Genomic DNA, 25,887 nt, shown 5'->3' on the forward strand with positions numbered 1-25,887 from the left:
GAAAAAAGCCCTTAACACCCAACTCTGTGTGAAGTGTCATTCATGTTTTCATGTAAACCTAAAAATAATCAGAAAGTTTGTGGATTTACAAACAAGTTGCTACATGTAATTTCTTCATGTAGATTGTACACAATTTCTTGATCAGAAATCAAACTGAAATTAATCAAAGTCAGTGAACGTGTTAACTAGCAGAACGTTTTGAAAGCCGGAAACATAGATTGTTATTATGGGCAAAAAAGGCCTTTCTCATTGGGCTTTAAATGACTAACAAAGTCTGCAGGAATTGGATGAGTTTAACCAAAGATCAGGATCAGGCACCAACATTGACCACAGATCTACACATCAAACTTGTTCACTAAGAGAAAAGCTGATTCATCACTAAGTCAGGCTTTACTAAATAAAGAAGGAAAGTCCCAACAGGATATTTCCTATGATTGTTTTGGAACATTTGTAAACGTAGCATATTATAGGTTTCAGTACAGTACAGGACAAAATGTACGTATTTAAACCACTTCACTTACTTCACAGCTTGTGAGAGGACACAGTCTTTATTAACATATGAGTGTTTTTTTACAGGGACAACTGTGCTGCAACTGTGAGACTTTCATCACATAAAATCTATCTGTACAGTACAGAACATTCTCCACTCACAGTTTCTCAACAAGCTTCTGGAACAAAGAAACCAGTCTCTGTCTGGTCTCTTGCTGGTCTTGGTCTACATCTGCAGCTATCAAGCTCTGGTAGAATCTGGTCTGTAGTGTGACCTCCTTCTGACTAGTCATCTCAGCATCGCTCTCCCTCTCTGTCCTAAACAGTGCCCTCTCTCTCTCTAAGTCCTCTCTGGCTCTTTCTAGACACACTCTGTCTCTATCCAGAAAAGCTCTGTCTCTATCCAGAAATGCTCGGTCGCGATCCAGAAGCACTCGGTCTCTTTCGACAGCTGCTCTGTCTCTTTCGACAGCTGCTCTGTCTCTTTCAACTGCCGCTCTGTCTTGTTCTAACATGTCCATGTCTCTACTTAGCAGCTCTCTGTCTCTTTCCAAAGAAATCAACTCCCTGTCAAATTCAGACTGCTCTCTCTCCAGAGCTTGTCTCTCTTTTTGCAGGTCTGCCAGGTTCCTGTCCACTTCTGCAGCCTCTCTGACGAAATCTCTGGAGGAGGAAGAGGATGACTTGCTGGTCTCAATGTTTCCAGCGATAGTGGTGGGGCAGTCTGGCAGTAATGTGGCGTATAGTACAGCAGTCTGGCTTTTATTCATTGCAGGCTGGCACTCAGGGCTTCTCATGCGTCCTCCAGCTCCAACAGCTTCTGCAGGTGATCCCCTTCTGTTCCCTGGTTCTATCCCATTCTGCTCCATTGTCCCGACACCATCTAAAGTTCCCGAATTAACAAAAATACATCTGCCTGAATTTGGAGATGAAGGAAGGGCTGCGGTGACCTCCTCATCCTCGTCCACGAGGGAGGGCTGGACAATATTGGCGGTCCCCACCAGGTGACCGCTCATGGCCTCGTCCATCAGGTGGAACCAGCGCCACGAGGCGGGTTTGGTCAAGTTTTCCATGCCCTCTGGGGGGTTCTTAAGGACCTACACAGGAAAGCGAAACAGGGAGAGATGAATAGCTTGACTTAAGGACGGGAAATCATGTACACAGCAGATTTTCCAGCTATATTTATTTTCCAGCTATATATCTGGTGGCTGATTTGTTTTACCTGCAAAAACGACCATATGGCATTTTTACATGAGCTGTAATCACAAATTTTCTGAGTTGGACTGACCTTGTATTTATCTTTCATGTTATCCCATTTCTTCTTCAGCTGACGTGCTGACAGAATCCCCTGAAGCCCCATCTCTTTTCTTATAGCCCTAAAGAAGTGATAGTTAGTGCCAAAAACTGGTTTTCTTGTGAGCATATTCCGTTATCACAATTATTCTAGAAACCTTACCAGTAGAAACCTTAAAACTATCATATGCCTACCTTTAAAACAGTCCAGCACAAACGGTGAAACTTAAAATTATTGTAAGTGAAAGATTTTTCAGCCATTGTTCATCTTTAAATATTTTTAGTAACCTTAATAAGATTGTTACCAAATGAAGATCTGTGGATCAATATGCATTTTGCCTGTGATACAGAAAAGCAGACTGACCTCCAGCCTCTCATGGCAGAGTTTTTTCTCCCAGTGAAGATCGCTGCATTAGTGGCTCGAAGCTGTATCATCAGTCTGATGTCTCCGTCTGTCACTGCAGAGACACTTTAACCTGTAAGATGCTATTTAAATATCCAGAGATTCTATTTTCTGGTTTATGCTTTTGTTGTTCTGCATTTTTCAAAATTATATTTATTTATCAGGGAACATGATGGAAAATGATCTCCAGTCCCAGGACAGGTGAACACAAGTACAATAAGGAAAATACAAATTCAATTAACAAAACACAAAATCACTAAGTAAAATCACCCATTCAGTTACATAATATCAAATGATTGACCGAATAACTGAAAATAAATTCACATGAATACTGTGTCTATTTGATGTCTAAACCGAAAAAACATTTTTTATCATATCTGACTGTTTTAATTTTGCCAGTAAAATAAAGAAGACATAATTACAACAAACACTAAGTTTAAATGATAAATCAAATGTAATGTAAAATATAAGTAAACAGAAAATCAAAACAATGAGCAGAAAGACAAACATTACAGAGAGAGAAAACTGCCAGTATTTGAGAAAATATTTATTATGACTTAAATGAATACCACTAAAAAGTATAAATTGACTGTGTTTTGTGAGTAAAAGCTAAATCCGAAAACTATTGCTGTAAAATCATGCGGTGGAGTAGATAATAGAAAGTACTAAATTTCCCTCTAAAACTTAAATGGAGTAGGATTAGAATTTAAATTAATGTTTTTTAAAAAAGGACATTTATTTGTCCTTAACTACAGTAACAACAGTGTGCGAACACATTTCGATACTACGTGAATAATACTCGTGTAATTTTAATGTTGTTTATATTGTCTAATGATACTTTAACCACATAATATAATACTTTTTAAGTTTTGTGGGTCAAACACTTTGTACCACAGCTGGTTATAACATTAAGCACCTGCGCTTTACGGAATAAATGTTTGTACTATGACAAATGTGTCTCTATATAACTGACGTTTTAATCATTATTAGCTTGCATAGAAGCAACTGTGACAATTCAGTGTAGCTGTCACAAATAATCATTAAAACTATCATAATAAAGCGGTAATAAAAGATATTACTTCTGTATGCGTTCGCCATTTTTCCAGCGGCTCCTTTCCAAACGTCAAAACATCCGGCGGGGACCGGAAATTCTTCTTCGTCTGTTTATTGTCGGCACTAATAAGAAATATATCATCTGAAAATTACAGTGTGCTTATTATGGTGATACAAAGGACAATCATTACATATACAAATAACAATGCGATAAAATAAAAAATATATTTGTAATTCAACATAATTTAGTTATTTTTAATTAATAACCATAAGCGCTATGCACAGACTGCATTCAATAATCCCTCCATGAACTAACCCATGTACATTATACTAACTGTATGTCCTTTGTTAATTTTAGTCTCCAATTCAGGTTGATTTGCTGGTTGTCAGTGTTTTTTCTCTTCTTCAGACTCTGAAGACGCTCAGCATCCTGCAGCACGAAACCGCCGAGCAGAGCAATTTAACTCATTTACATCGCACAGAACCGGAACCGACTGAAACCGGCTGTCAAAATTAAAGCTGAGTAAGGTTTTATTTGGATCCATGGAAACCGGTATGAATTATCAGGAAAAAGTGCAAGAACCACTGAGTGTGGTTTATGGTGTAATCCTCTAAATGTCTGGTTCCATCTGGTATCTGTTCTAAATGTGGCTTCGACGGTAGTGAGACAAAACAATAAAATAAATTAGAAAATGTTATTCTAATAAAATGAAAATATCGTTATAGTAACATGATTCCGTTTATTTTAGAAGTGCTAGCCGGAAGCAGCACCTGTGCTTCATCGTAACTGGAGCCAGGTCGTGCTGTGGGGGTCATATGAACATCCTGATGGGTACACGATGGAGTCAGTGTTGTTTCTCGCGTCGACGTAAATAAAATCCTCAGATCGGAATTCGATTCTTCTGCGGGCGGAGCCGCTGCTTGTTGAACAGGTAACGTATCTTTTCTAACAACCTGCAGAAAAATCACTAAAATACACCTGATGTAATCGGCTCTCATTAACCGAATAAAGAATTCAGACAAACGAGAGGAAGGTCGGTCTAAGGTTTATTTATGATACATTTTAAACCGTGGGATGTCGTGTACCGTAACCATAGAAACGACATATTTCCTCAGCGAGACTCTGTACAAATCAGTAAATCGTTTAGTCTGAATGCCCTGATAGACACACACGCTGGTGTCAGAGTGGTAGCTGCACGAAGGTAAATGGGAAGATTCCAATTATTCTTCAGGTTTACAGTAAATCCAGAAACGAGCAAACCAGGAAACGTAGAAACAGACTCCAAAAAAAGACATTTGCAGATTTTGCTGGTGGAGATGTGCGGTTGTGTATCTGTGCAGTGTGTCCTGTTGGTCATACTGCTTCACTGCTGCTGGATTTTATGTGAAATAACTAAAACAAAAACCTAAGAGAGAAAAAAGTGTTTCGGCTATTTTGTCCTCTCTGTGGACAAACTGCAGCCTCCAAAGCGACCGCACATCCTTTACCAGCTGTGTGATCAAAACTACTCAGACAACAGTGTGGCTGAATGATAATGTGACGGTTCACCTGCATGTTCACAGTTTGCAGATCATCTTTTACACTAATCGGACGTGTACTGTCTGAACCTGCATGTGCACACGTATAGAGGCAGGCGTACTCGTGTCCTGTGGTCCAACAGTTATTCACTCCGAGATCATTGTATGATTAAAAACGTGAATATTAATCAAATTCCACGTTCCACGTTTGAGCTGATAACGAAGTAATTCCTCAGAATAATGTAAGACACCGTTTGCCTCCACAGCTACACACTCAACTTTCCACCACTAGCTTGTAGTCTACGTCCATCCCTTAGCGCCAACAGCTGTAAAAACAGAACATGGTTTCCCTGACAACCTCAAGACAAACTTCAAAGGCAGCTATGTGATGTCATAAATGACCTCAAAGGCTTACATACACTTATTAATATACCCCAAATTTCAAGACACAGCGACCACAGAAAAACCAAAGCAGAACAAACAGGGAGCAAACTGTCATAAAACATGTACATATCATTTTATTGACATCCTACAGTAATTTTTATTATTTTTTATCCACCCGACTTGCACCAATGTGTGTATTAACCTTCATTCTAGCCAGAGACTCCAGTACACTCTGATGTGTCCTCTTGTCTACTGTTATATTATTAATAGATATTGATGTTGTTGGTTTGTTAGTGTGTGATCATATACTGACATACATGTGATGGACGTAAATGAGCCTGGGAAATAAAACAAAGGAAAATACTTTTTCTAGTTCTGGCAGCTGCCATGAGGAGTGATGGGATTTTTTCCTCTGCAAAATTTCCCCGAGTCTTTCTGCCTGACAGTGACTCCAGGAACAATTTTAATTAGACAACCTACAGGTGCTGATGTTCCTTTTTTAACTATCTTGAACAAAATTTGTTCATATTTTTTATTTGTTGCCAGCAGTTCTGATGCTTCTACACTAAGCTGATTTATCATCCTGTCTAATTTATCTGTCAGGTTTTAAAATAAACTCTTGTGTTGTGTGTGTGCAGCATCATGTTGGCCAGGAAGGGCCTCCTGCCCGACGGCTTCCTGCTGACCCGTCTGGCAGAGGACCAGAACCAGCCGAACCGTAGCCGCTCCAAATCCCAGAGAGCCCGCTTCATCACCAAGAGTGGATCCTGTAATGTGGCTCACAAGAACATCAGGGAACAGGTAGAGAGAACCTGCACTGAGCTCCAGTTTCCCATTTTTCATTATTTGAAACCTCTACACATCACAACTTATCAGACTAGAAACAGCCCCTGATTAACTTACACTGTTCAAATCTCCTTTTCACTTCAACTCAGCTGCAAATTAGATGTTTACACAGAACAAGATCCTCCATCACCAGGATTTGAAATGATCACATGATCACATCTTATAATATCCAGTGTGAACAGGCTGATCACAGTGATCACAGTTCTTTCACCGCCTCGATCAGACTCCTCCACCTGCAGACATCATCACTGAATCCGCTCATTAATACCAATATAAGTATCATTAGAACGCTTGATAAAAGATTACACTTTAAAAAAATTGGACTCATGTTTATCCCCTTGAGTCAAACGGTTTAGTTATAATCTAACAAGAATGAAATGCTGTAAACTGACCACAAAGTGAGACAAAATGACAAAGATAGTTTTTTTACTGCGTTATACTGTATATTTCCGTGTATCTCTTAACACAGAAAATGCTTCTGTGCTGATTCAATGAAGAGTAAAAATGTCCGAGACATGTTTTATCGTAACTCCAATAGAAAATAACCTGATATAGTCTGTATAGTCTGTCTCTGTCGGTCGGTTCAGTCACTTCATATCTGATCTTCTCGCTGCGTTCCAGGGCCGCTTTCTGCAGGATGTTTTCACCACCATGGTGGACCTGAAGTGGCAGCACTCCCTCCTCATCTTCACCTCTGCCTTCCTCTGCTCCTGGATGCTCTTTGCTATGGCCTGGTGGCTCATGGCCTTCGCTCACGGAGACCTGGAGCCTCGCGACCCCAATGGTGAGCCAGGGCCTGTCCCTTGCGTCACCGCCATCAACTCTTTCACCTCCGCCTTCCTCTTCTCCATTGAAGTCCAGGTGAGTGCTGACGAGTCACTAACTGATCCAGGTACAGTGGATTGTTGTTGTCTATCTCTGAGCGTTGTCTTGTCCAGGTGACCATCGGTTTTGGTGGCAGGATGGTGACAGAGGAGTGTCCCATGGCCATCACTGTCCTGATCATCCAGAACATCCTAGGACTCATCATCAACGCTGTGATGCTCGGCTGCGTCTTCATGAAGACCGCTCAGGCCAACCGCCGTGCAGAGACACTCATCTTCTCCAGAAATGCTGTCATCGCACCAAGAAATGGCCGCCCGGCCTTCATGTTCCGAGTCGGAGACCTGAGGAAAAGTATGATCATCTCCGCCACCATCCAGCTGCAGGTGACGTATCATCCAGTCGTCATCAGCAGGTGTTTGCTCAAGGGCTTGTTACCATTGCTTGTTTACAGTCACTGAGGCTGTGTTGTTTTGCTCCTGATCAGAGTTTAATTTTAGCTCAGGCACATTAGTCACAACACAGTCTTATCTACCTGATCTGTGTCTGTAATCTGCTGAACGCCACTGACAGAAACACAAAACGGTGACAGATTCTCTCAGAAAAGAAATGCAGAACAACCACAAACAATGCTGCCATGTTTTGCTTTCAGTCTGGGAGTCTTCTTCCTGTTGGGGATATTAATCAGTGATCAGTGCGGGAATCATCCTCAACCAGAACCAGACGAGTTGTTTCCAGTCGTTCAGCAGCTGCTGGCAGGGTCTGGGAGGAGAGTCTTCAACCTAAACATCTGACTCTGAGAGAGAAAGTGCAAAACATTTAACAAACTTTTGACCAAGGCCATTGAAGCCCCCGAGTTCTGTCAGAACTAAAATGTTACACATATATCAGAAAGATATATAAATTAATACTAGTACTACTTAATACTAGTTTAGACGCCCTTGTTGTGGAAGCTGTCAGGTGTTTGGTTGTTAGCGCTGATGTTTTCTCTGCAGGTGATCCGGCGGACGGTGACGACAGAGGGCGAGGTAATCCCGGTGTGTCAGCTAGACATCCAGGTGGAGAACCCTCTGAGGAGTAACGGCATCTTCCTGGTTTCTCCTCTGATCATCAGCCACACCATAGAAAGAGGCAGTCCTCTGTATGAGCTGTCTGCCCAGTCGCTGGCCTTAGAGGACCTGGAGATCCTCGTCATCCTGGAAGGTCAGGAACCACTCACTTCTGTTCATGTGGATGAGTTCTAACAATGTGGAGCATCTGATACAGATCTGTGCCTGATGATTTTTTGTTTAACTGTTCCCTTGTTGCACAACCACATTTGGACCAAGTTAATTTTTTTAGCTCATGCATCAAATGTGATTTGCTGAACTGTAGTTCCTAAAGTCTGAGTTTTTAGGTCTTCTAGGTCGTCGTGATTTTCTCCTGCCGATTCATCCTGAACACAGTTTGAAATAAACGCATCAGAGTTTTGCACTGCTTCATTCTTTTCTCTTTCTTCAGGTGTGGTGGAAACGACAGGGATCACCATGCAGGCCCGGACCTCCTACATCCCTGAGGAGATCCTGTGGGGGAGACGCTTCGTTTCCATCATAACAGAGGAGGATGGCCGGTACTGTGTCGACTACTCTAAATTTGGAAATACGATTCCCATCCGGATGTCGTCTCTCAGCGCCAAAGAGCTGGACCAGACCAGGGGAGTCCAGGAGGGGACGTCTGATGTCCAGCTGCAGGGATGGGGGCTGGTCCGAGCCGGCAGAGGGGGTTTTCGTAGGGGAGGTCGGGCCTGCGACAGCGCTGCTCCTCAGCCCTGGTACGCCCAGGCTGAGAAACCGGACAAAGAGGTGCAGCAGAAAGGACAGAAGAAGACAGTGCAGCTGGAGGTGATTGGGCGACAGAATGAAGAGGACAGCCTGGAAGACATGAGTGACTGAAATCATGGAGACAGAGGTCTGTGTTTCAATACCAGCAGGTTTTAAAGCAGAAAGTGACACTGAGTCCAGAAGAAACAGGTTGGATTTCTGAACTGGAAAAACATGAAAAGTGAAATGGTTTTGTTTTTCCCGCTAAAGTTTGGTGAATTATGTGTCTAATTCCGATTCAGTCTGAAATTAGTAAGTGATTATGAAAGATTTTATGTCTGTCTACAAAAACAGTTAGTGCTAAGATGTTGTGTGCACTGTGAACGATTAGTCTGTAGTTTGCATTTGGCACCAAGAAAAAGGTCAGATTACAATTGAAAAACAGTTTTTCTTGGATGGCTGTGGATCTACAGCAAGCAGAGCAGTCTGACAAAGTGAGTGAGGTCCAGTATGTACAGTAAGAGGAGTGATTGGGACGGAGGGAGCAGGTGGGTGGATGCAGGCCGGGAGGGAAGAGAGATGTAGTTTTTTTTACAGACATGAGAGAAGTGAATTTATTCGTTGTTGGTTTTAGTCTCTGGATGGTAAAAGGCTGAAAATAAGCCAAGATACAGAAACTGATTGGCCTTGTTGTTGAAGGCCACATCTTGGTTCTCTCAGAGACGAGGACTCTCTTCTGTTCAGCCAGGACACGCTCCACACATGCTACATGCAAAACATGTAGAAGAGCCAGAGCTGCAGGAGGAAGAAGAGCTGAGTGAGCTGCTCTCTGCTGTAAACGGTCGTACAAACGAATGAAATGAGCAGAAGGTCGGTTTGTTTCTTTTCAGTCAGTCTGGTTCATTATATTCTGATACGGTATAACTACTCTACTACATATACTATAAACTATATAAAGTACAAAAGTACAAGTACATTTACTAAGAAGACAATGTATTTTCAATGGTACTGAATTTGATGCTGTCGATTACATGGATGTACAAGTCTGGTCCAGATTCAAAGGTGAAAAGTTATAGTCAATATTTAAAACTGAACATCACTCTCTGTGTGGATGAAAAACAACACAGCTGCCGAGGTTTGATCTACCAACTCAAGCACTGACGGCTGGTAGGTCCACTATACACATACCTACATACATACATACATATATATATATATATATATATATCAGGTTGTTCTGCATATATTTATATATATATATATATATATATATACACACACACACACACACGTATGTTATCAGTGAATTGAATTGTTTTTTTCTCCAAAAAGTAACTAATAACTAAAGCCTCTGGTATGTAGGAGAGTAAAAGTAGTCTAAAATGGAAGTACTGCAAACCTGTACTTATGTACAGTATTTACATGTACTAGTAATGGGGGACTGACACTCACTGCCTACAGTGGGTAACGATACTTTTCTTCACGTTCCCACAGCCTCTGCTGGGTTTTTTCTACGTCGCTCCAGCATAAGTTCATTTTCTGTTTTAGCCTTTTTGGAATCACCTGGTTGTCACTGAATGTTAATTGTGCTGTATCTGTGCGTAAGGATCATGTTTGTTAAAGCACCACACACTGTGGATCCTCATTCCCACCTTTTGTAAATAGCTTCATGTATTTACTATTCACCAGCTGCTGTCAGCACGTGTCCACTTTATCTCCTACAATAAAACTGATCAGACAATTTGTCTCTTCTCTGACTCCTTGACTGGGATCGGATTCAGATCTGCCCAAGGAAACCAGCTGAAGCTACAGTCCAAATATCCCCAGCTTAGTTGCACATGAAGCTTCTGAAGTTTCAGAGAAATGTTCGGAAAATCTTCAGCACCAAACCACCCACATCCCCATCATTTCCACTGAAGATGCATGAAACAGGCCCCTGGTGTCCTGGCTCCTCCATGTTATGAGAAGCACAGATTGTCTCAGTCAAAGACTAAAAGGACAGATTTAGAGGGAGAGACACAAACTAGTTTATAATGTGAGGGGATGTTTATTTGTTAAGATTTAAATCATCATTACAAAAAGACGAGTGTTACCAGGAGTTTTAATTTGATATAAAGGTACAACAACAATCAAAGCTCATGATTTCCTTTAATTAAAAAAGGTACAAAAAAAAGTTATTCTTTGTTTTGACCTGAGAACAGTAAGGGTCCACAGGCGACTACAAATGTTTAAGCTGTTGATGTTTGTTAACAAGTTAACAATGATCCTCAAACTTCAGCAACTTCAGATCCAACACCAAACACTCAGCAGCATCCCAACCAGGGTCGCAAGGGGTGTTGCCATGGTGATAGCATTGCTGGAGTTGCACAGGTTGTTGCTGCAGCAGCGGAAAGTGAAGTCGGAGACTGCAGGGAACATCTGGCTGAGACGAGAGTAATGACAGTCTGTGTACCTGATGCACTGACGGATGGTTTTCCCACCTGAAGGTGAGAAATGCAAAAATAAAAACCACTGATTGAACAAGTCTGAATATTTATTGTAGGTTTTCAAACATGAGAGAAAACCACGTCACCTCTGTCACCCAGTTGTTTGACGAATGAGAAGGAACAAGTGCACAAAACTCAGTACGAAAGTGTAAGTACTTAGTATATATTTACCCACTACAAATACAAGTACGATTTCAAATTCGTGACTCACACTCAAGTACTAAGTACACTAAAAAGACGAGAAGTTACAGTACTGCAATAAAACGAAAAAGCATTTAAACACTACTGAAATTTAGAATAGAATTTAAAACTCTGCTTCTTACATATAAAGCTCTGAATGGTCAGGCTCCATCATATATAGAAGACCTCACAGCACCATATCATCCCAGTAGACCACTTCGATCTCAGAATGCAGGCCTACTTGTGGTTCCCAGAATTTCCAAAGGTAGAATGGGAGGCAGAGCCTTTAGCTATCAAGCTCCTCTCCTGTGGAACCAGCTCCCAGTTCAGATTCAGGAAGCAGACACCCTCTCTACTTTTAAGTCTTGGCTTAAAACCTTCCTCTTTGATAAAGCTTATAGTTAGTTATAGTTATGCTGCCCAACGAAGTATGGTGTACTTACCCTTCTCACTCAGCGATATGCAGGAGTCTTCATACGTGCACTCGTGGACGTTCTCACAGCGTCCGGTGTAATCTGAGCACTTGTAGCAACTTAGTCCACGACCTGAGGAAAAAATTGGTTTTACTTTACAAACTCTTGAAGAGGTGGAAATACTGACTTTATATCAAGAGACAACTTTCTGTGTTTGTATTTTAAGGTTTAGGACTATTTTCAGTGACACCAACATCCACCATCAGTTGTTTTGTCATGAGTTAAAAGACATGACACAAAAGTCTGCTTTTTTCCTCCAACCTGGAGGAGCATCGCCTCCACATCAGGAAAGGTCAGCTGTGCTTCAACACTCAGTTCTTCACCATCTGGGCTCAAAGCATTTGCTTGCTGCTTTATTTTACATGTGTGTTTTATGTGTTGTCGACAATAGTTTGCAGTTTTAAACTGTCTTTTCACAACGTCATTCCCAAAAATGTTGGGACGCTGTGTGAAATGTAAATCACTGCATTCAACTCTGTTTGATTAAATTAGTATGAAGTCTAATGTTAATTTACAGATTTTACCCTGGAAAGAATTTTAACTTGCATTTGATGACACTGCAACAAACTGTTTACTGATACTAAACAGTAGCTGAACAGTGAAGACTAAGGGCCTGACCATTCTTGCTGCACGAGCCTCCCTGCAGCCAGGTGCACACCGTCCACAACAATCAGCATATATATATATATATATATATATATATATATATATATATATATATATATATATATAGCTGACATATAGCTGACCTTGAGACCTGATTGTTATCTTAACGGTGTATGTTAGAAGGAAAAGGTTGGATGATGGTTCCCCCTGACCAGTGAGCCAGGCATCAACAAGGAGTCGTGCGATAAGGTAAAGCAGAGAAGCTGGAGCCTGGCAGAACGGGAGAGTCAATGACCTCAGGTGTGTGGGTCCAACTGCAGGGGCTATGGGGGGCAATAAGGCTTGGGCAGGATTGCAGAGATTGGGGATGTCACCTGAAGTCACCTGAGCTTTTGGACACCTTGAAACCTGGAGGACGAGCAGGTGGCTTAATCTGGGGGCTGAGTTCTCTGGGGGACAAGCAGGAGAGACCGATCGTGAGGAGGGTTGGGCCAGAGGCAGCATTGCTAGGATAAAATATGGCTTGAATCGCATACATTTGTCATGACGTTGCATGGATAGAAAGAGGTGTGGAAGAAGCAGGAGTAGCATTGTTGATCCACTGAGGGGCAGGAACGGACACTGCAGACGTGTGAGCTACACACTGTGGAGCCAGAACTGATAATGTGCCAGTGAAGCACCAAGGATCTAGAGCTGAAGCAACTGCAGAGGTAGATATAGGACACGACCCGCTTGGGAGCAGGGACCTGATGTCATTGATATATAAGTCCCTGGGCTGCAGATGGCCTGGTCAGAGCCAAAGAACTCTTGAGCTTAAATGTGAGTCAGGAGCCGTAAGAAAGAACTTTGTCAGAAATGGAGGTGGAGGTGGCATCTGAGGTTCAGGATCACTGCAGGACTAAGATCGGGACCTGGATGTACAGGAAGGCTGTAATTAGGTAGGCTGGAATCTACAGCAGTGGGGCCTCTGTTGCAGTGTGTTACAAGATTCCTCAGGGTCCTGTGCAAAGGTTAGAAAGTGGTCTGCAGCTTGCTTCTGGGCTCTGCTGAACTCAAGGGGCAATAAGCCTCATAGTTGCTGGGGGGCTGTGGCTTGAGAGCAAGGAATGTGGCAGAATGTGGCATGATAGATGTGGGGCTGTGGTGTGTGGTAGGGTTGGCCAAGGTTGAGTTCATTGGGTCCATAAACTCTTGAAATTTAAGCTTCCCAGCCTGTTTCATTATAAAGTTAATCAGCAATTGGCTGGAGGCTGCTGGGTCCAAAAATGGCCATGATTATAGTACGAATGTTGGACCCAAGTGCAAACAGACGGGGAGGACTTGTACCAGAAGGGAGGGCAAACACTACATTGACAAAACCAAGACAGTAACTAACTCAACTGTAACAAGAAGAAACTAAAGCTACACATGAACATAACTTAGCACAGTGGTTCTCTGTCCTGCTCGGCTTGTTTTCCAATTAACCCTCGTCAGTCCACTGCTGATAACCTGCACCAGGCGTGTTCAGTCAAACATGGTATCTTCCAGCTGGTCATTGACTGAACACACCTGATGCAGGTAATCAGCAGTGGGAAGTGGAGGGTTGGTTGGAAAACAAGCGCGGGTCCCTAAGGACCAGGTTTGACAACCACTATCTTGGAAAAACTAAAGAAGCTAACAATGAATGAGACTCCAGGTGCTAAATACATGACACAAGACTAGAAAGACTAGATATGAGCAGGACTGTGAAGGTTTGAACATGAACAAGACAAAGTAGAAAAGCTAAACAAGGAAGACTTGGGTAAACGTACAGACACACCTGAAGAAAGTCTGAACATAAACTAAATCTCAGACTAAAAGACAAAGTGACAACAGCAATGAGGAGAAGCTAAAGAGTTTACGAGGGTCTGATAGAGGGTGAAGGGAAGTGAGGTGCTGCAGGGTGTGAACAGGAGGGAAAGCGAAGAAGAAGAGAGTGAGGAAGGTCAGAGTGTGTGTGTGTGTGTGTGTGTGTGTGTGTGTGTGTGTGTGTGTGTGTGTGTGTGTGTGTGTGTGTGTGTGTGAGTGTGTGAGAGAGAGAGATGTTTACTGCCTGTGAGTCACTTTGGATGATGTAAATGCCTCCATCCTAACTTTTTAAAACATGTTGCTGGAATCAAATTTAAAATGAACAAATAAATAAATACATATATTATATATAACAAAATGTTATTGACACTGAAATCTTCTGTACTTACACGTGACTCAGTGTCCCAACTTTTGTGGAAACAGGTTGTTTCTTTTATAATTTCCTATAATGTCGTTCTGTCTCATTAAATGTACTTAAACCGTAGTTTGGTATTGATTTCTGCGATAAAGGTTTTTTATTCCCAGTGGATTCTATGAAAACTACAGTGTAACAGTTAGAATATGAATGAATCTCATGGCCTCTCTCTTTAATCAGGCTCCATTACGCTTCAAAAACGATTCATTCATTTGTTTCTCTTCACTTTTTTTCTGTCACGACTCCAAAATGAAAACATTCTGTCTCACATTTTCTAACACTGGACACGTTCATTTCTGGGGCAAAGTGAATTGTAAAGTTATTTCACAGTAGCTGTTGACGTGAAATAAAACTAAACCACAACTAAATCAAATATCAAATGAATCCAGCCTCTTTCATTATTAGCAGAATTGATTTATTCAGTGTTATAAACTGCTTCTGAAAGCTAAATAGTGATTGTTGTATTAATGAAAGATGGAATAATTGAAAGTTCATGAGTCAATACATGAGTCTCCAGTATCAGATGTGTCCACTCACCCAGATGCAGCATCCCACAGCAAAGCAGCAGGAAGAGTCCGAGGCCGCGCTTCATGTCGTCCCAAAAACAAACCTGGAATCAGAGCAGACGGGAGAAGGCGTCAGATCAGTGCTGCTGAATTCGGAGTTTGGTCCTGTTCCACTGTGACCCCCTGAGGCAGACGCCAGTTGACTGAGACCAGCTCTTTGTCCAGAGGACCACAAAGACTCCCTGTCTGGCCAAAAACCCTCCTCCTCCTCCTCCTCTAACAATCACTTGTCACTGCGGCGTAGAGGTTGGTGTGTTTTCCTCTGTGTGTTATGAATGTGTTTCTGCAGAAAAGGAAAAGCTCCTTTATCTGGTCTTTACCAACCTGTCTGCAGTATGAGTGCATCCTCGTGTTCGTTTAAAATGTGTTTTCATAGGTGTTTGTTGATTCACAACAGCCACAGGAGCAACTCAGCTGGTTCCTTTCTGCCCCATGTTTAGTCTGATTTAGTTTGGGTTGATGTGGGTGGAGGTGACAGTAATACACAGACTAATACTGTAGTAAAAAGGTGGTTTCTCTGAGTTAAAAAATAAATACTTTGCTTTTAGAACAAAGCCCTAAAAGCGAAGTATTTAAACACTGAACTTGATGCTGTTGATGACATGATTGACAAAGTCTGGTCCACATTTGTTCCACATGTGCCTAATGAATAACGTTTCTGCAGAAATCATAACTTTAATTCATGTACAGATTGAAGATTAGTCAGAAACATGATCAACTTTCATTTCAAATAAATGTTGGAGTCTATACACCTTCTTAAAAGGAGAAAATACTTATTTGCTTGTTTAAGTTTTTTGCTGTAAACTGCAAACGACTTAATTAAGACCTGATTTCTGACTAGTTACTGGCTGTAAAATCCTGATCCACTGACAGAACACATCATTTATTAAGTGAAGAATTTATTTTACAGTAAACCCAGAACACACCATCAGGTGTAAACATAAAACCTGTTCCAATGTTCCCAATATTTAAGTCTTTCCAATTTACCATTGATGGTGATTTACATTGAACAGGTGATGTTACTACTGAACAACACTGGTGTGAATTGACACCAAACTGAAAGTAGACACATCAGTGATAGAGAATGTTAAATTCCTGGGTGTAAAACTAACAACTAAATATGTGTTTCATGTGCGTACACCTCTATATTCTATTCACTAGAGGGTATTTCATCTCCTTCAGCCTGGTGGAGCCCAGCTTCACTCTGCTGAGAGGCCGACTGAGGGAAACCTGTCTGCTCTCTCCTTGATCACACTGCTGATCCTCTTTACCTCCCCAGTGGAAACAACACCCAGAGGAAATATAGGAAAAATAGCTTTTACAAATATTAGCTTTGTGCCTGAAATAACAACCACCACAGTACAAATGTGAAAGAAAGACCAGAAGACTTTGCAATGAATGGTGACATGTAAATGGTAAATGATCTGCACTTATACAGCACGTTTCTACCTATTAGCACTCAAAGCGCTTTACACTGCTTCTCATTCACCCAATCACACACACACTCACACACCGATGCGGGAGCTGCTATGCAGTAAGTTGGGGTTCAGTGTCTTGCTCAAGGACACTTCGACACGTGACCAGAGGAGCCGGGGAATCGAACCCTCAACTGTAGGATTGGTGGACAAAGACTCTACTTGAGTTGAGTGATGTGGAATCAGTGAAATCTGACAGCATGTTGTTTCTTCATCAGTGTGAGGAGCAGAGAAACTGCACTGAGACTAAAAGTGAGGTTTTAGCCTGATCACAGTGACCCATCTAGGCCCGTCTGCTGTGGGCGAGACCAGCGTTGGTGTAGCATTCCAGTGTTTTGGTTGCCTCCAACACTTTGATGACTCAGAGGAACGCAGAGTCCTAACCTTTCAATGTGGGTCACAGTTGCTCTAATCGACATTTCGTCACTGTGAAACTTGTGTCTCGTGCCATAAAACCACAGATTAACCAGTGGGAGATTTGTATGTGTTTTCACTCTCGCACAGGTAGTTTACCCGGGGGCGGGGGGGGGCGGGGTGATCACCTCAACAGCTCCTGCTTACCTCAACTCCCTAATTCAGGTCTACAATCCTTCCTGTCTGCTGCGGTCTGCCAGTGAACGTCTGGTGGTCCCAGCACCACACAGAAGACACCAAGGAAAACTCTTCAGCCCAATGATCCCACGATGGTGGAACGAGCTACGATAACAGAAGTCTTCCACAACTTCCTGTGCACTTAAATCTATTTAAAAACAAAAAACAACTTCATTTCTGCTTTTTCTTGCATCTCATGAAATGTAAACTCTTTTCTGATAAGACTTTGCTTTGATGTTTTCTCCTTGACTTAGATTTTTGCTGCCTTGTACTTCACTTGTAAGTTGCTTTGGATAAAAGCGTCTGACAAATGACTAAATGTAAATGTTCACATAAATGGATGTGGTTTGGTTAAACCTCTGTGCACTGTCAGAGAAAAACTACTGCAGGAGGGTGAAGGACTTTAAAGCCACATTAAAAGCCGTCCCTGCATCTTTCTGTGTCCAGCTGACAGCCCGTGTTGCTGATGCCGATGCTTCTGTCACAACTTGTTGCAGTCATCAAATTCTTTCTGCATTCAGTTTTTACTGACATTTTACACAGTGTTATAAAGTAGCAGTACTGCAGTAGTAACCACTATGGAACCCGATGCTGTAAACATGAAGGAACAAGTCTGGCATGTGCCTCATTAATAAAGTTTCTGCAGAAATCTACAATGTTCAGCTTTAATTCATGCTGATTCAAGGAGAAAACAACTTCAAATACCTGACTCCTGTCAAATCATCTACTTTTATTTAAAGTAAATCTTGCAGGCCACACAGCAGAGAAACAGAGAAGTTAAGCTTTTCTTCAAAACACTTCTTCTAGCAGGTGTTTGATTAATGGTGGCTGATTCATTGGCTAATTATTTTTTTGAGTTAGAGAAGTACTACAGATGTCAGATTAATGTAGTGCAGTAACAAGTTGTACTTCAGTACTTGCTGCTGGATTACAGAAAGTACTGTGCTAACATACAGAGGCCTCTATGTTCAGGACAAAGAGCCACGGTTCACATGTTTGTCTCTGCACAAACAGTCGTGACTCGTCACTACTTAACTGCAGATGCTACGAGAAAACAGACTTGGAACAGTCAGTGCAGCAGAGTGCAAAACGGGACCACTACCATTTAAATAACAGTGTTTTGCCTCATTGTGGTGCTTTCAATGTTCACCTACACGATTTTCCGACGTAGCCCACAGGCAGCAGGATGGAGGCTTGTGCAGGATGTGATGTGAACATGTGTAAATGCAGCTTCACAGCAGCGGGTGATGTCAGCTGCAGGCAGCTGCAGACTCTGATTGACAAGTGAACAGACGCCGGAGGACAAAGATCATTTCATTGAGCCTGGACTGAGAACAGACGCACAAAGAGGTCACAGTTTGAGCAGCAGCCAGGGTCCATTCACTGTGTGACACAGTGACAGCAGCAGCACATCACTGCTCGGCAGCTCAGTCGGCCGTTACAGTCAAGAGCAGCTTTGGCTTCGATAACATGAACGTGAAAATACTCCAGTGTTACTACATCCCCCCCTCTTTATTTATGTTCAGTGACCCATGGGCACATTTCCTTCCTATTCCACAGAATTCAAATTCAAGCAGCTTTTTGTTTTCTGTTTAAACGTTTTTCAAACTTGTCTCCTGGACACCAACATCCTTCTCAGCACAATAACTTTGAGAGAAGCTGTGTTCTGCTGTGATCCATAAATTCTTCATTAATTAACAGTGTCCTCACCTCTGAGCCCTGACACAGCCCGGTACATTTATTCTAGTACTGTTGTTTACCTACTTTATATTTGTGGCCTGGTGGATCAGTGAGTAGAGCAGCAGGTTGGGAGGCAGAACTCTCCAGGATCAAATCCCAGCCACCACTCAGTCCTAGAACCATGGACGCTGCCTGTTACTGCCAAAAGGACAAATGTCAAGTGTAATGAGTAAATGTGCTCAATGACGACAATAAAGCTTCTATTCTACTTCTGTACGTGTGTGGGGGGAATAATGAAGTCCGTTTATCTGACATAAGGTTTGTTACAAAAAACATGAAGCTTTGTTAGAAAGTAAACTGAGCTGAAATGATCAGTAGATTAATCTATGAAGATAAAACCATTTTCATAATGACTGAAATATTTCAAGCACCAAACTAGGACAGGAGATATACTCAACTTCTCTTGAGTCTGCTGATTTAGTCCGTTGTTAATAGAGTTAAGAACTGTAGGTAGAAAGTTTTGCTCTTCTGGTGAAGTGGATATTTGGTCTATTACTGGTGGTAGTTTACACCAAGCAAAACTGTTTAGCGCAATATTCAATAAACTGCTCTAAACAGAACCGTTCTGCACCTATGCACTTAAATCTAAAAAAAAAAAAAAAAAACGTCCTTTCTGCTCTTTCTCACACTTGCATCTCGTGAACTGTGAACACTTTTCTGATAGGACTTTGACTTTGACTTTTTTCTGCCTTGTACTTCACTTGTAAGTTGCTTTGGCTAAAAGCGTCTGCTAAATGACTAAAATGTGAGGATTTGTTGCCGTTTCATTGAATTAATGTGATCTTTTTCTGAGGTTTAGATTGTACAAACATAGTCACATCCCTGTAATATTCAGAAAAGTCAGAAATCAAAACAATCAGTCACTTAATCCTTAAAAAAGCTGCACAAACGAAGCCGCCAAACAGCTGCATACACATAAATACATGACTGATCATAATCCAAAGATGTAAAATACATCGCAGGGCTGAAAATGGATGATCATTTTTAATCACAGACTGTTCAAAGTTAATTTTGTTTAATTAAAAGTTAATTATACTGTTATCCATTCAGAATTTGCTGTAAAGGGAATTGTTTTAAGCTCCTTTGAAAGCAAAGTCTCATAAAAATGATGCTTAATTGACGTTTTATAATAAACTTTTTCTGGACCCATTTTTTGCCAAGTTCTACGTGTTTATAACAATACAGTAAATGATTTGTCCACCTGACTGTTTTCCTTCTGCTGCAGCAGTAACACCACACCATCACTTGACATCTGCTAATCTGCTTCTCACCCAATTAAACGCCGTTAACCGGTCAGCAGTCGCACTCCGAGTCCCTCGTCCAGCTCTGCACAGGTGAGACAACTTGTCATCATAACAGAACCTTGGTAAAGTTAATATCATGTTAACATTGACAGACCTAATAAACAGTAGAACAGTCAAAGGGAACATTAATAATCTTTTTAATTCCATTCTAAACGTTGCTCCATTTTGCTGCTTTCTTCACCAAACTCTTTGTAGGTTCATCAGTCACATGTTGCTGCTGCTGATTTTAATGCTTTTCATACAGTTTTGTGCAACATTTTCCTCCAAAAAAATCAAAATGTTACCAGAAAGACACACTGTGGTAGCAAAAAGTCATAAAATGGAATCAGTCAAGTAAAGAACCTCAAAGATTTAATGGAACTTTTCTCATTTTCTAACGTTTTCGAAGGACAACGGTAATATTGTGTGTTGGTGATAAAACATCTTTTAAAATGTAATTTAAAGCATAAAAACAGTTAACAGAGAAATCCAGAAACCACCAGTTTCATTGTGGTTCGTCTGTAACCAACATTCATATCCACCCCAAGCAGTGGAACATCTCACATTCAACAAGTTAAAAAGCAGGTTACAATCAGCCAAACGTCGTATAAAGACGTGCACATGGCCTGAGGCGAAGCACAAACCATTGTCATCCTGCAAACAAACAAAGAAATAGCTGCATGCATACGATACACACATGCACAAAACCTTAATAAAAAAGATGCATACAGGCTTTTCTGATGAACGGATCCTGTTTCAAGAGCTTTGTGCCAACTGAATAGAAACTGGTAAGAAAAGTTTGTGATTTTTAAAATGTGCAGCAGGTGTGAAGGCAGAGTCAGGAGACCATTAGCTTAGCTTAGCATAAAGACTGTAAACAGGGGGAATCTGCTAGCTTCTCATCCACAAACCTCCAGCCCACTTAGCTACTTCACCCGCTTCAATCTTTATCGACTTACTCCTGAATTTAGCTCTGCACCAACACTGCATTCATGCCATGTTAGCAGAATGGAAGAATAAAAGTTTCTGACTTCACAATGCTTCTGTCACATTCATTTAACTCGGAGTGCGAGCAGCAGAAGAGGGAAAATGACCACAGAACTGTCACCAACCAGCTAAAGAGGAAGTATTAACAAAACTTCAAAATGGATCTGCTTTTACTGAAGGTGTGAGAAAAAAAAAAAGGTTGACACAACTGTGACATGTGATCAAAATAACTTCTTAATTGGATGGTTTGGTCAAATGTGCAGATGCCACAGGAGCTTTTGGCCTCACAGCTGGATTGACTGTAGCTGTGCGAGTCAGAATTCAGTGAAAGACTGACATGTTTTTTGCCCACGCTGCTGCACACACCTAAAAGGTATGAGGGAAGTACACTTTGATAAACTCTTTAACTTCCTCTCTGTTCCCACCATCTCACATTTAGTTCAGCTTTAATTACAGGCAGGTTAATATTCCTTAGAAAATGCTAAGGCTGGGCTATAAGCAATAGTTGAACATCATCATGCACTTTTTAAAATGTATTTGAAATATCTGACGCAGGAACTTTGGCCAAGACTGAAGTTAACCGTGCAAAACACATCCAAACACAAAGCGGACGCATCAGTGAAAAAGAACAGGTTTCAAATATAAAATTTGCTGCAGTAAACATCTACACAAAGATGGCAAAATGCATTATGGCATAGCAGGATAGCACCCTTTTCTTTTGGTTCGTGCATACGCTCATTATGGCACAATCGTTAGATTCCAGAGAAAAATACTTTCTTTAAAAACAGACTGAAAAGCATTTACAGAATATACAGTTTGTACAGTATGTACAGTGTGGAGCAGGGCTCCATGCACGTCTAATAGAAATATAAAGTCTCTAAACAAGACTGAATGTCCCACTGGAAAAGCTCAATAGCAGACACTAACTCATTGTTTCTATGTTATTCTGGCAACAAGTGCTTGATTATGATATAAAACAAGTGTAAGGCAGACAGCAGCCCTCTGTTTGACCACGCTGCTTAGAGTAGGAGCATTTCAGAGCCACATCCAGTGGGACCCTGCACACACAAAACAACACACACTCCGCTGGTTCAAGTCACTTTGCTGCGTTTGGGGTCCTTTTGTGCGTCTTTGGAGTTATGTTGCATCTCCTAAGTTGTTTGGCTCTAGCAGTGGACATATTGAGACTGAATATGTTTGATGATTCTTTTCTTTGTTGTCACTACACGTCTCTTTATGGTTTCTGTGTCTTTGTCCTCATTCTGCGTCTTCTTAGTACGTCTGTTCCTGCATGTTTTGGAGAATCTACTTTGCAGCAACACTGTGAATGTTTTGTCTTTGTGCCTTTAAATCCTTTTGACTGTTTTGTGTCTGTTGTAACTGTTTGCAGTTATTGTGAGTCCTGTATTGTCATTACGCAACTCTTCAAAGATCCTTTGCTTCACTTTTACCAGTTACTGTTTCATTATAGACATTTTGCATTCGTCAAGTTGCTTTCAAGTCATATTTAGTGGGACATTTATGCCTCATTTGGCCCATTGTGGATTTTTCTAATAGGGAAATGGGGTCATGCTTCATAGGTTCTTAACGCTTTATGTTCTAATTTTACATCTTGACACTGTGTTTCAGCCATTTGCAGTGTCTTTCATCTAGTCGTCCTGCAGTTCTAATCAAAATGAAATCACTGATTAAGGGAAGCAATCCTGTCTTTCTGCTTTAGTATAGAGTGTAGAGTGTAGAGACCCACTGGGTCTCAAATTAGATGTCAGGGTAAAACTCTGTGTTGACGTCAACGCTGTGCAAAACAGACTTCTGATCTGCAGTCGACATCCTGTTCAACACCTCGGCTGAAAGAGAGTAACTGCTGCCGGACTTCTCCTCAAACCAGCTGTCCAACGCTCTCTTGCCATCAAAGTTAGTGATGGGCGGTCCGTTAACTGAGACGGTCAACAGGTCATTCATCTGCTCCAGGGTCAGTCGGGAACGATTGTTCTTACACATCTTGTGTAGAGACCCTCTGCCTTTGTCGCAGCAGGCCGTGGAACTAGGCAGAACCCTGACAACCTGCACTATTCTGTTCAGCAGAGGAAAACGTTGCTTGTACCTGCAGATATGACTGATGACCTCTTTGAAACCATTCATGCTGCAGTAGTCTGCTTTCAGGTCCTTCCACTCCACCACCAGGTTGCCTCTGGCCTCTGTCCTGGCCTGGGAGCCCTCCTGACCTGCAGAGGGAATGGACTCCAGATGTTTTGATATAAACTGCATTTCTTCTTCTCCGTAGGCTTGTAGGTCTTCCCGGCTGTGAGGCCAGGTGGACAGATCCAGGACCTTGCAGGCCTTGGCAAATGAGCGGCTCTGCAGATCCAGCCTCTGAGACAGGATGCCTTGGCTCTTGTTGCAAATTTTTTCTCGGATGGACTGAAACTTTGATTCTGCAACCCGCAGATTGTTAAGTGCAACACCATTAAAGTTTTCACGGAAATTTTCCTCAAACTCCTGCAGATACTCTCCAGGACAGTCTGCCAACTGGCCTATCTCCTGAATGGCCTCCTCAATTTTGGCTTCCACCTGCGACACCAGCAGGTACTCTCCTTGGAAGGTGAAGGCTAATCGTGAAAGAACAGCTATAATGTCCAGGAGGAAGTAGATGAGCTTTACTGACTGATAGTCCATGAGGAACTGGAGGAGCGTAAGTGCGATGGCTGCAGCATCAGCCCTCTGTGTCTGGCTGCTGATCTCTTTCAGATGGGCCACTACCTCCAGGTAATCTTTGATGAGTGCATTGAGGACGTTTGGTTCTCCTATGATCCATCGAATGGCTCGAATGTCTCCAAGAAATTCCGTCTCCTCTGACAGCGTTGGAGCAGAAGCTCTTAGCTCAGCCATCATGCGTGGGGAATACCGGTAGAAGCTAAGGAGCTGCTTGAGGTTGTTTTCCAGATCTTCCAGGCAAGAGAGCTCCTTCCCACTGATGGCATCCAGCACCTCCAGATGAGGTCGATGGATCATTATGGGAAGACAGAGGATCCACGGAAAAGTCTTTTGCACAGCTATGTACAGGTTGGCCCTCATTCCTGAGGAGATGTTAGTCCCATCCACCCCGAGACCTACAACAAGCAAGTCCTGAAACCTGAGGCCCAGAACCCCAAAGGCTCGATCCATAGCCTGGAGATATCCATCCACACTGGCCATGCTCAGCCTTTGCAATGACAGGAACTCTGTGTTGGGTGAGCCCTCATTGGTAATAAATTGGACATAGACTGCCACCATGTCTGAGAACAGGTCATCATTTTGTGCATCCATTATGACACTTAGGAAGGGAGACAAGCGCATCTTCTCAGCCAGGTCTTCTTTTAAAGTCCTGGTGATGTGGTGGATGAGGATCTGACAGTCTCCTTCATTCATGTACTGGTCCACCACTTTAAGTTCGCACTTCTTCAGCAGCTCTGCCAATGGCCGGAGGTCTGAGAAGGGCCGTCCCTCCAGAGCCAGGTGGTAAGCTGCGTTGAACAGCAGCATCATGTTCTTGCACATCTCCTCTGTCTTCTCAGGATGCATGCGCAGTTTGTACAGCTGCAGACACTTCTTGTGGAGGTTGCTTTGGCTGTGGAGCTTGATGGTATGGATCTTGAACTGCTTGGAGCCAATGATGAAGGCAGAGGTGCGGGATGACTGCACAGTGTACTGGCGGCAGACGTGGCACCACATCTCATTCAATGTTGGGGAGTAGCGAAGGAACCAGAACTTTTTCAGCCACTCCTGCTTGAAACGACGAATCCGCCTGCCTCCTCCAGAGGAGAGCTTTGAGTCCTCTGGAGAAATGACAAGATCTGCAGCTATGGATTCATCAGCAGAGTCCACGTCCTGGTCATCCTCATCCAGAACCACTTGAGTAGGAGTCAAAGGCTCCATCCCTGCAAAAAAAAAAAAAGGAATCAAATTCTGTTAGCAGCTTCAGAGGATTTTTCTTAAAGTTAAGTTGTTCTGTTCAAAATCAAAAGCTTAAACTACATATATTCACATCATGTACCATAAAGAAAAACAGACACTTTCTCCAAAAAAACACATCCAGAATTACATGTTTTGGCTCAAGATCTTGAATCCGTATGACATTTTGCACCACAATCAGATTGACATCTGATTGACGTACAATGTGATGAAATTCGGTTCATGTTTCCCAATTTTTCCTGAATGTTTACCCATTAGTTTTGCACCTGAACCTGCCTGAATCTTATCCATAGTTGAGGGAGATCAGAAACTCTTTTGAGTCATTTTTGTCCCATTAGTCCGCCTCTATAGTCATGTCAGTCCAGCCCTTTGTTTGAGACCGAAATGAAACAGTTTCATGGACCCACAAAACTGAGGGTGACCCTAAATTATTTACTGAATTTTTACTTTTTCATGAGGAAAACTAAACTGAAACTAAATAAATTGTATCCTGAGAACTATGATGCTATGTTCGTCTTTGTTCGGCAATGAATAAAAACTAAAAACGTATGTGAAAGAGGAACAAACAGACTTGAAGAATCTCTCTAATACAAAGTCTCAATTACTGACCTGCAGCAACTGCAGAATAACAAACTGTAGCTCGTCATCAGTCAAACTGCTTCCTCCTCCACCTAAAATATCTCTCACCTCAAAGCTGATT

The 25,887-nt window shown here is 42.0% G+C and overlaps 4 protein-coding genes across 5 annotated transcripts in view; 1 reads left to right on the top strand and 3 right to left on the bottom strand.

The window, feature by feature from the left end:
* Nucleotides 1–224: 224 nt before the first annotated feature.
* On the bottom strand, nt 225–3,720 carry LOC137108586 (caldesmon-like). Of its 2 annotated transcripts, XM_067493360.1 has the most exons (5): nt 3,574–3,720; nt 3,265–3,361; nt 2,147–2,240; nt 1,778–1,865; nt 226–1,586 (listed from the first exon to the last, which is right to left on the bottom strand). In XM_067493360.1, exons 2-5 carry the CDS (start codon nt 3,281–3,283, stop codon nt 648–650), a joined length of 1,140 nt encoding a protein of 379 aa, XP_067349461.1. In that variant the 5' UTR covers nt 3,284–3,361; nt 3,574–3,720; the 3' UTR covers nt 226–647. The 2 variants fall into 2 exon arrangements, with proteins under 2 accessions (XP_067349462.1, XP_067349461.1); XM_067493361.1 differs by lacking the exons at nt 3,265–3,361; nt 3,574–3,720 and adding an exon at nt 1,978–2,007 and having other exon boundaries at nt 225–1,586; nt 2,147–3,252.
* Nucleotides 3,721–4,011: 291 nt separating this feature from the next.
* Nucleotides 4,012–10,350, top strand: kcnj11l (potassium inwardly rectifying channel subfamily J member 11, like). Its single transcript, XM_067493358.1, has 6 exons — nt 4,012–4,170; nt 5,779–5,941; nt 6,608–6,847; nt 6,925–7,194; nt 7,804–8,011; nt 8,309–10,350. Exons 2-6 carry the CDS (start codon nt 5,783–5,785, stop codon nt 8,737–8,739), a joined length of 1,308 nt encoding a protein of 435 aa, XP_067349459.1. The 5' UTR covers nt 4,012–4,170; nt 5,779–5,782; the 3' UTR covers nt 8,740–10,350.
* Nucleotides 10,351–10,630: 280 nt separating this feature from the next.
* Nucleotides 10,631–15,317, bottom strand: cd59b (CD59 molecule (CD59 blood group) b). Its single transcript, XM_067493367.1, has 3 exons — nt 15,132–15,317; nt 11,717–11,818; nt 10,631–11,087 (listed from the first exon to the last, which is right to left on the bottom strand). The coding sequence occupies exons 1-3, from the start codon at nt 15,184–15,186 to the stop codon at nt 10,891–10,893; spliced, it is 354 nt and encodes a 117-aa protein (XP_067349468.1). The 5' UTR covers nt 15,187–15,317; the 3' UTR covers nt 10,631–10,890.
* Nucleotides 15,318–20,390: 5,073 nt separating this feature from the next.
* prdm11 (PR domain containing 11) overlaps nt 20,391–25,887 on the bottom strand; it is a 9,889-nt gene continuing 4,392 nt past the window's right edge. The window contains exon 7 of the mRNA XM_067493492.1: nt 20,391–25,153. Within this exon, the coding sequence (XP_067349593.1) occupies nt 22,995–25,153 (2,159 nt within the window). The 3' untranslated portion in view covers nt 20,391–22,994. The remainder of the gene's footprint in view (nt 25,154–25,887) is intronic.

Source organism: Channa argus, chromosome 23 (assembly GCF_033026475.1).
Source record: "Channa argus isolate prfri chromosome 23, Channa argus male v1.0, whole genome shotgun sequence".
Taxonomy (NCBI): domain Eukaryota; kingdom Metazoa; phylum Chordata; class Actinopteri; order Anabantiformes; family Channidae; genus Channa; species Channa argus.

Excerpts from the sequence above, each read along its gene's own strand:
- cd59b (XM_067493367.1), bottom strand. The coding sequence starts at position 15,186 with ATGAAGCGCGGCCTCGGACTCTTCCTGCTGCTTTGCTGTGGGATGCTG. Across the intron at positions 11,819-15,131 it reads CTGTGGGATGCTGCATCTGG|GTCGTGGACTAAGTTGCTAC; the intron begins GTGAGTGGACAC and ends TTTTTTCCTCAG. Across the intron at positions 11,088-11,716 it reads CATATCGCTGAGTGAGAAGG|GTGGGAAAACCATCCGTCAG; the intron begins GTAAGTACACCA and ends TCTCACCTTCAG.
- LOC137108586 (XM_067493360.1), bottom strand. Across the intron at positions 1,866-2,146 it reads TCTGCCATGAGAGGCTGGAG|GGCTATAAGAAAAGAGATGG; the intron begins GTCAGTCTGCTT and ends TCACTTCTTTAG. Across the intron at positions 1,587-1,777 it reads ACATGAAAGATAAATACAAG|GTCCTTAAGAACCCCCCAGA; the intron begins GTCAGTCCAACT and ends TTTCCTGTGTAG.
- kcnj11l (XM_067493358.1), top strand. The coding sequence starts at position 5,783 with ATGTTGGCCAGGAAGGGCCTCCTGCCCGACGGCTTCCTGCTGACCCGT. Across the intron at positions 6,848-6,924 it reads TCTTCTCCATTGAAGTCCAG|GTGACCATCGGTTTTGGTGG; the intron begins GTGAGTGCTGAC and ends TGTCTTGTCCAG. Across the intron at positions 7,195-7,803 it reads CCGCCACCATCCAGCTGCAG|GTGATCCGGCGGACGGTGAC; the intron begins GTGACGTATCAT and ends TTTTCTCTGCAG.